This window comes from Alligator sinensis, unplaced genomic scaffold, assembly GCF_000455745.1.
Source record: "Alligator sinensis unplaced genomic scaffold, ASM45574v1 scaffold879_1, whole genome shotgun sequence".
In the NCBI taxonomy this organism is placed as follows: domain Eukaryota; kingdom Metazoa; phylum Chordata; order Crocodylia; family Alligatoridae; genus Alligator; species Alligator sinensis.
This window is the reverse complement of record NW_005842250.1, coordinates 148687-157850: the sequence shown is the minus strand read 5'-3', so window position 1 is coordinate 157850 and position 9164 is coordinate 148687. Positions and strand designations below refer to the sequence as shown.

The 9164-nt window shown below is 48.2% G+C and overlaps 1 protein-coding gene across 1 annotated transcript in view; it reads left to right on the top strand.

Moving 5' to 3' along the window:
- The window catches only part of LOC102384784 (gamma-aminobutyric acid receptor subunit gamma-4), a 178773-nt gene extending 170009 nt beyond the window's left edge, over positions 1-8764 (top strand). Inside the window, exons 8-9 of the mRNA XM_025208770.1 lie at positions 6942-7144; positions 8186-8764. Coding sequence (XP_025064555.1) covers positions 6942-7144; positions 8186-8479 — 497 coding nt within the window. The 3' untranslated portion in view covers positions 8480-8764. The remainder of the gene's footprint in view (positions 1-6941; positions 7145-8185) is intronic.
- Positions 8765-9164: the final 400 nt, after the last annotated feature.

The window sequence follows — 9164 nt, the reverse complement described above, 5'->3', positions numbered from 1 at the left end:
CCGGCCTGCCCAGGCCCAGTGGGGAGGCAGCGCAGCCAGCCCCGGCCCCCCGAGGGGAAAAAAGTCTGTCAATAGCCCGCACCCCCATATAGCCCACACCCATCCATTTTTTTTGGAAAATTGCGTATACCCCGCAGGATATATACACGAAAATACAGTACAAGGCCATGGGGCCATATGCTATGCATCTGGTGTTGTTGAGGGAGTTGTTTGATGTGATTGCAGAGCCACTGGCCATCATCTTTGGAAACTCATGGTGATTGAGGGAGGTCCTGGATGATTGGAAAAGGGCAAAGATAGTGCCCATCTTTAAGAAAAGGAAGAAGGATTCAGAGAGTTACAAACCAGTCAGCTTTATCTCAGGCCCTGGAAAATTCATGGAGCAGGTCACCAAGCATCCATTTCTAAGCACTTGGAGGAGAAGAAAGTGATGAGGAACAGTCAACATGAATTCACCAAGGGCAAGTGTCTCAGGGCACTAGGGTGTCCTGCTCCTTTAAGGGCTGAAACTGCTAGGGAGAGAGCACTAGCAGTCAGTTGGAAGCCCTAGCTGCTGGTTACCAGGGCAGCCAGAATGAGATGATTGGCCCACACCTGCCAGCGGTCAGCTGACCAGAAGGGGCAGGGCCTGGCTCATATATAAACCCCAGGGCTGAGGCCAGGAAGGCAGTTCTCTGCTAGTGGCCAAGGGGGAAGGAGCCCTCTTAGAGCAAGTAAAGGGAAGAGTCCTAACTGTAAGTTCTGCTCCTGGTAATGTTAAGGGACACAACACACCCTGTTCAGCTTGAGTTATAGTGTAGCCTAGGGGCTTGCATTTTTTTATTTTGCTTATAACACCGGTGGTTTGGATGAGGCTACTTGGGGAAGGAGAAGGCCTCATTGGGGGCCCACTACAGCATGGGGACCCCGGCACCAGAGAGGGCACAGTGTTTGGGGGTGCAAGGCCCCGGCACCAGAGAGGCCACAGTGTTCAGGGGGTGCACAGGCCCCGACGTCAGTGTGGGTGCAGAGACTGAGACCGTGGAGAGCCCAGCGCTGAGGGGCACAGAGAGAGACAGGGCTGCGGAGAGTCCTGTGATGACCCAAGGGCTGAGTGAAACCAAGGCCTCGGAGGGATGCTGTGTCAATATCATCTGTGATGCTTGGGGTGTGGTAAATGGATGGTTTGGAGCCACGCATATAGCCCATAAGGCTGGGGTGTCCCAAGACATCCATTTTGAAATGGGACCCACAAGGGATCTGGGAACCCATGGGGTTCAGTGAAGTCTATCAGGATGGTGTCCAACTGGACTTGAAGGCAGCCTCCCTATTCATTATAAATACATCAAGACATGGCGGGCAAGAAAAGACAGTGCCCATTGGGCCAAATTGACACAGTCGAGGGTCCTTGGGGGTAACATGGCCATCCTTAGGGACCCCATCCTGTGACAGCAAGTCATTCCTGACCAATCTGATTGCCTTCTGTGATGAGATTACTGACTCTATGGATTCAGGGAAAACACTGAACACGGTATACCTTGATTTGAGCAAGGCTTTTGATACTATCTCCCACAGCATTCTTGCAGGCAAGCTGCGGAAGTATGGGTTGGATGAATTGACTAAGGTGGATAGAAAGCTGGCTGGATCATCAGACTCAATGGGCAGTGATCAATGGCTCAATGTCTAGTTTACAGGCGGTATCAAGGAGTCAGCCCTGGGGCCATTTTTGTTCAATATCTTCATTAATGATCTGGAAGATGGGATAGATTGTACCTTCAACAAGTTTGTGGATGACACAAAGCTGGGGGGAGTAGTAGATACCCTGGAGGGTAGGGCTAGGATTCAGAGAGACCTAGACAAATTGGAGGACTGGGCCAAAGGAAATCCCATGAGGTTCAACAAGGACACATGAAAGTCCTGCGCTTAGGACAAAAAAATCCCATGCACCACTACAGGCTTGGGACCAACTGGTTAAGGAGCAGCTCTGCAGAAAAGAACCTCGGGTTATAGTGGACAATAATCTAAATGAGTCAACAGTGTGCTCTTGATGCCAAGAAGGCTAATAGGCTGCATTAGTAGGAGTGTTGCCAGCAGATCAAAGGAAGTAATTATTCCCCTCTATTCATCACTGGTGAGGCCACATCTGAAGTACTTTTTCAGTTTTGGGACCCCCATTACAGAAATGATGTGGACAGATTGGAGAAAGTCCAGCTGAGGGCAACAAAAATGGTTAGGGGGCTGGGGCACAAGACTTCTGAAGTGAGGCTGAGGGAACTAAGCTTATTTAGTCTGCAGAAGAGGAGACTAATGGGAAATCTGATGGCATCTGTAGCCCAAGTAACTTGAGTATATACTCTCCTTCTCCAATTGAAGGGGATTGTTAGCTGGCAGGTAACTGCAGACCGCTCGGTTTCCCTCCGTCCCTATAGAACCAGGCCAGGACAGTCGGGGGACTTAACTATATACACATTTATTTATACTGACTTATCACAAGGGAAAGGAACATGGATACAAACATATGTACAATGTATGTATATATTTATAAGATATCTAAACCAGTAACATAAACAATACCCTTTGGGTAAATGACATAAAACCTTATACCAGTGCTCCAGGTACAGGTAAGTCACAGGTAAGTATCTGATCTGAAACAGGTAAACCCCAAAGTTAAATTCAATCCTGAGGGGAAACCCCAATGCCCTTAGGCTTTTCCCATGCCCTACAAAGAAGTTGGTAACTTTACGGGGGGCCCTCTCAGTGGGACCTCCCCTTTCAGGAGCCCTTAACTAACCGGGGGGGGGACTCCCCTCCCCTGTGGGAATCTTCTTTTCCCTGCAACTCATGGCTCCCAGGCCTGGAGGGTGGTCCTCGTCCTCTGTACCAGGCTGCTCTGTCGCCTGCAGTGGGCTTCAGGGGGGTTGCTGTCCCCTGAACAGGGTTACACTATGCAGGGCTTCTGGGGCCTCTGGCCTGGCCCTGTTGGCTGGCTCAGTAGCCTGATCACCATCTGGCTCTCTGGACTCAACCTTTTGCTATGGGTCAGAGGCCTGGGCTGCCTCATGTAGCACCAGGCTCGGTCTGTTCCTGGACCCTCTGTGCAGTGCCTCCTGCACTGAGCTCCCGGCCTCATTCCGGGGCTTGAGGATCTGAGCTGCCCAAGTCCTCCAAGGGTCCTACTCCATGCACCGTCCTGTGCACTGTGTCTCTGGCCACACGCCAGAGTTTGCAGACCTGAGCCACCTCACACAGCTCCCAGGATCTGGACGCCATGTGCCATGCTGCACATCGAGAGTCTAACTGCTGGAGCCATCCACCATTCCCTGCTGATGGAAGTCTTCAGGGGCACTTCTAGGCTACTGCTTTACCCTGCTGAGCAGCTCTCCTCAGTTCTCCTATGCCCCGCTCTTCTCTCTTCTCACTCCCGGATGTGCTTCCCTCATGCTGGGCATGCAGCCCCTTTTATATGCTCCTGGGCTCCTCCCCTGAAGTCTTCCAGACCTGAGTGTTGCAGTCTTCAATCAGGCCTTGGTGGGGGGAACTCCTCTTCCCCTCCCCTCAGGAAAGGGGTGTGACTTAACTCCCCTTGCTGCTTCCTGATTGATGAGCTCTACCAATCAAAACAGCAAGATTTTAAGCCTGGGACTCAACCCAAGCTCCAAAAGGCAAGCCTTCTACACATCCTTTAACTACCTGAAGAGAGGTTCCAAGAGGATGGAGCTAGACTGTTTTCAGTGGTGGCAGATGACAGAACAAGGAACAATGTCTCAATGTACAGCAAGGGAAGTTTAGGTTGGATACTAGAAAAAACTTTCACTAGGAGGGTGATGAAGCACTGGAGCAGGTTACCCAGAGAGGTGGTGGAATATCAATCCTTGGAGGTTTTTAAGGCCTGGCTCAAAAACCCTAGCTGGAATGATCCAGTTGGGGATGGTCTTGCTTTGAGCAGGGCTTGGACTAGATGACCTCCTGAGGTCCTTTCCAACTGTAGTTTTCAATGATTATATACGGATGATACCTGCATATGGATGATATCTATGATAACTTTGCTGATGTCTTGACCCAATTCTGTTGCGAGTGACCTCAGTGGGAGCAGAATCAAGCTCAGTCATACTGTGCAGAAAGGGTTGGGAGCAATCATGCAGAGCCATTCCCTCTTGCCAATGCTTTTGAGCTTTTGAGAATGTTATGGAGACACTGGCACTGGAAAAAACTTGAGAAAACATTAAACAAATTTGTGGCAGTGGGAGACCATGCTCACCTGTCCTGGGGTTCACTCACTCCACACATTTCCTAAGGGTAATGGGTAAGCAGCTCTAGACCCAAGGCCATGTCTCCAAAAGGAGACTCCAGTCACTTCCCAGACAGTGGAAGTCCAAGGCCACACATCTCCAAAGGTGGCTTTACCTTGCAGTGCACTGTCATCTGCTTATTACCTTTTCATGCACATTCTGTGGTCACAATATAACTCTTTAAAAGGTTTAGAGTTTACAGTCCTCCTCCTTTCACAAATCCTATCACATTGCCTGCTGTGATAACTTTATTTCTGGTTATAAGATAACTAGCATAAAGAGTAAAGTCACTGACAGCATAAGGACTGCAGGGGGGAGACACAACACAGAGAAAGACTAAGACAAGAATTACCATATGGCTTTGTATGCTACCCCTTGCTCCCTGGGAATTCCCAGAACACTGGTAGCTAGGCTTATGTTTGTAAATACCCATCTATACTTACACAGCTGGAGACTACTTAAGCTCTTCTAGGTTCCAAGCAATAGTTTGGAGAAAGAGAAGCAAACATGTCTTAGAACGCTAAGATGTGGGGAGAAGTGAGCATGCTAGAAGGGAGGAATAGGCTGCAATCAGACCTGGACACGTTACAGGGATGGGCAGATGAGAACAGGATGGGTTTCAACACTGACAAGTGCAAGGTGCTGCACCTGGGAAGGCAGAACCAGCAGCATACCTACAGGCTGGGGAACTCCCTTCTCGTCAGTGCAGAGGCAGAAAAGGATCTTGGAGTCATTATTGATTCCAAGATGAACATGGGCCAACAGTGTGGGGAAGTGGTCAGGAAGGCCAACTGTACCTTGTCATGCATCCACAGATGCATCTCAAGTAGGTTCAAGGAGGCGATCCTCCCCCTCTATGCGACACTAGTCAGGCCGCAGTTGGAGTACTGCGTCCAGTTCTGGGCGCCGCACTTCAGGAGGGATGTGGACAACATGGAGAGGGTCCAGAGGAGGGCCACCCACATGATCAGGAGTCAGCAGGGCAGACCCTACGAGGAGAGGCTAAGGGACCTGGACCTGTTCAGCCTCCACAAGAGAAGACTAAGGGGGATCTAGCGGCCATTTACAAACTGGTCAGGGGGGACCAGCAGGCATTGGGGGAGTCCCTGTTCCCCCGAGTGCTACCAGGAGTGACAAGAACTAATGGTCACAAGCTGGCAGAGGGTAGATTTAGGCTAGATATCAGGAGGCGCTACTTCACTGTCAGGGCAGCTAGGATCTGGAACCAACTTCCAAGAGAAGTGGTGCTGGCTCCTATCCTGGGGGTCTTTAAGAGGAGGCTGGATGAACACCTCGCCAGGGTCATTTGACCCCAGTACTCTTTCCTGCCCAGGCAGGGGGTCGGTCTTGATGATCTGCTCAGGTCCCTTCCAACCCTACCAACTATGAAACACATATTCCCACTGGTAAAGCCCTCTCCAAGACTGTGGATTCAGAATAGCACTTGATACTTTTGAGCTTTGAACTCCAATTTCTTCTAGCAGAACACAAGTTCTTGGCAGCTGTGTGCAAAGATTACTCTTTATACAGAATTAGTAACATATCAGCAAACAGAACCTTGGTCTCAAGATTTTACAGGTCCCTTTAGACATAGCACAGCCAGGATTGGCAGAAACAAAGGTATGGATCTGTGGGAAGAGAAAGGAAAGTATTGTGATTGCATATGTTGTTCTTGTCTATTTCTGTACTCGGTTCTGCTGCCAGAACTCCTGACAGCAGACAACACTTCTGGTGGCTCTAGTACAGCAGTGGTGACACCAGAGTACAACTTGCATTGTGGTGAGGCACCAGCTGCTGCACAGAATGCAACAGCAAGCCAAAGACACATCTCCAGGTGCCTGTTGGGAGGCAGCAGAACTCTACTGCACTTGCTGAGGAGGAGTCACTCTGCTGTCCAATGGGAAGTTTCTGCCACCACAGAGGGGCTGTGAGTGTACATGTACTCAGGGCTTTGCCAGCAACTCTGGAGTCCTACTGGCAAAACTTTGTAGTAGAGATGAGGCCTCCTACACATGCATAATGGACCATGTTTTGAAAGGAAGCTAGCGGCTTGAGAAGCTTAGAAGTTATGTGCCCATCTTGAGACACATAGGGCTCCAGTGTGAAATTAAGGACTTGGCACTTTGGAAAAATCAGACCTCAAGTATCCCAGGCTGGATACTCAGAAACTGGGGCATTCAGATTTGGCTATCCCTTCAGAAAAAAATGATAGTCCCAGTTTTTGATGACAGAAATTAAGGGTTACAAAGGCCCTGAATCAGGAGCAGTCCTTGTCACAGCATCACCCATTCCCACTTCACAGCTTCTGTTTCCTTATGTCTTCCTTTTATTTGTGGACTGTTTAGATTTGGTTTGGGAATATCCCTTGGCCTGGATCACTGCCATTTCTGCAAAGTCCCAGCTCAGATTAGATCTAAACTTCAAGTAAAACAGACTCACATTGTCCACTCATTGCCACTATCCCTGTCACTGCCAACCTGCAGTTGCTAAAACAGTACTGTCCACCACAGAAAGAATACATCTCCTTGTTAGCCAAGCAGATCTCCCCAGATTCTTCTCTGAGAAATGGGGACCCTATGGCTTGTGGGAGAAGGGAATAATCAGTAATGTTGTATGCAGGCTCCTCTCCTCAGCTTTGCTGCTTTTGGTAGCACTAATACTGTGACCTTGCAGGTATCACTACAGTGCTCACAATGACCACCTTGAGCACCATCTCCCGCAAGCACCTTCCTAGGGTCTCCTACATCACCGCCATGGACCTATTTGTTTCTGTGTGCTTCATTTTTGTCTTTGCTGCTCTCATGGAATATGCCACTCTCAACTACCTGGTGGGAAACAAGAAACCATCAGAGCACAACAGCAGGAAAACAAGAATGGTAGGTATGGGTAGTGGGGGACCTTTAACACCAAACCACCCCAATGTGAGAATGTTAGGAATAGAACTATTGTAGGTATTGACTTGAGACCAGCATTGTAGTGTATGTGTATGTCCAGCTGCTGTGGCAGGTGGCTACAGAACACTGGAGTGTATGCTGCAGCTGATGGTGGGATTATGATTCTGGAAACAGGGATAGGCAAAGTGACTGACACCTGCGTCTCATAGTTTGTGACAGTGGAAGAAACAGAACTCCAGGAACTATTAGTGTCAGGGAAGCAGACAGTGCCATGCAGGGCAATGAGGCAATATAGCACTGAGCCTCAGAGATCAGGGACATCCAGGGATTGGCAATGCCCTTCGGGGTTGATGAGTTGTTGCCTGTGGAGGTATTAAATTTGGTACTTCACACCTTGTGTTGGGGTTTTCCCAGGTTCACAGAGGAGGCAACTGACATGCCAAACCCAACATGGGGTTCTGCTCTGACAAGTTCTTAATTGTCAAAGGAATGAAAACCTGAAATCTTGATCTCTCCTATATAAACAATTTTCTAACAGTGATGGAGAGGAGCAGTGTGCCTGACAGAGATGCACTTCATTCCCTGGTCACCAATCACAGCACTGCCCATGCTTTTCTTCCTTTGGCTGATGTTAGAGTGTGACAGCAATCAGAGAGCATGTCTGAGCTGTGTCCTGTGTTTCTAGAGAGCAGCTAGGCTCAGTGAGATGGTGCCAGGTTAGGGAAGCTGAGAAAAAGCAGCTAGGCTCAGTGAGATGGTGCCAGGTTACTGAAGCTGAGAAAACCCAGCCACTGGTTGGTACATAGAAAGCTAAAGAAAGAGATGGGAGGATATTGCTCTCAGCTATTCTCTGTCCAAAGCTGTGCCATGGATATTCCAGGAAACTGAATTACAATCATATAGAGTAAACAGGGATTAGATATCTCTGGTATTCTCCATCAAAACCGTGCCTAGGCTATGCCTGGGCAAATGAAGTATCATCTCCTTTGCTTTATTTCTAACCTATTTCCCTCTTTATGCCAGCCACCTACCAGTGCCCATGTGAAGCCCTCTTTCACCACCATCAACATCAACAACAACATGCACTGGCCTCCTGAGATAGAGGAGGATGAGGATGAAGAGTCTGGCTCCCCTTGCCTGGAAGGGAAGGAATGTGAGAGTTTTTTCTGTTGCATTGAGGACTGCCAGACAGGGACATGGAGGGAAGGCCGGATTCGCATTCACATCTCTCGCCTGGACTCCTACTCCCGGGTATTCTTCCCCACTGCATTCCTGCTCTTCAACATTGTGTACTGGATCGCCTATCTCTATCTCTAGCTATTACTTGTATGCTGCTGAAGTAAAGGAGATGCCAGGAAGCTTTGCAAGAAAGGAACAAGGAAAATGGTGTTTTTCATTTTAGTCGGTAATTCTTTTTAATACTTGTCCACTTTCCCTTTTCCTTACCTCTTTTGAGGAGAACCAGTCAAAAAAAATTTACCCAAACAATTTCAACAACAAAAAATTCCAAGTTTTATCTAAAATAATAAGGACTTGTTAAAAACAGACCCCAGAACATCTTGTATTTTTTTTTCATTAAAAAGTCTCTGGTAAATCTTGCCAAAAGTAATTTTCCTTCATATTTTCACAGAAAATAAATATATTTCTCAATTGTTTCTATTTCTGAGCCAGCTTTCACCAGCATAAACCTGGGTGGTGGACCACAAACATACAACCAGTTTGCGAGGGCTGGGGCAGAAAAGGTTTGGCGAGAGAAAATGGCTGCCAACATGTGCTGGTGTTAGCCTGAAAGTTTGCATTGCCAAAGGCAGAGGATATGTTTTCCCCAGAGCAGTCTCTACCAGCAGGTTTGTGTGGGGCTCTTACCATAGACTGCAGTTGTATCTTGATGTAGTAAGTAATATCAAAGGAAGATAATGTGGACTTTCATCCTGACATTTGTCAGCCCATGAAAAAATGTATTTATAAAGTTGTAAATAAAACTTGAGGGGACCTAGCTACT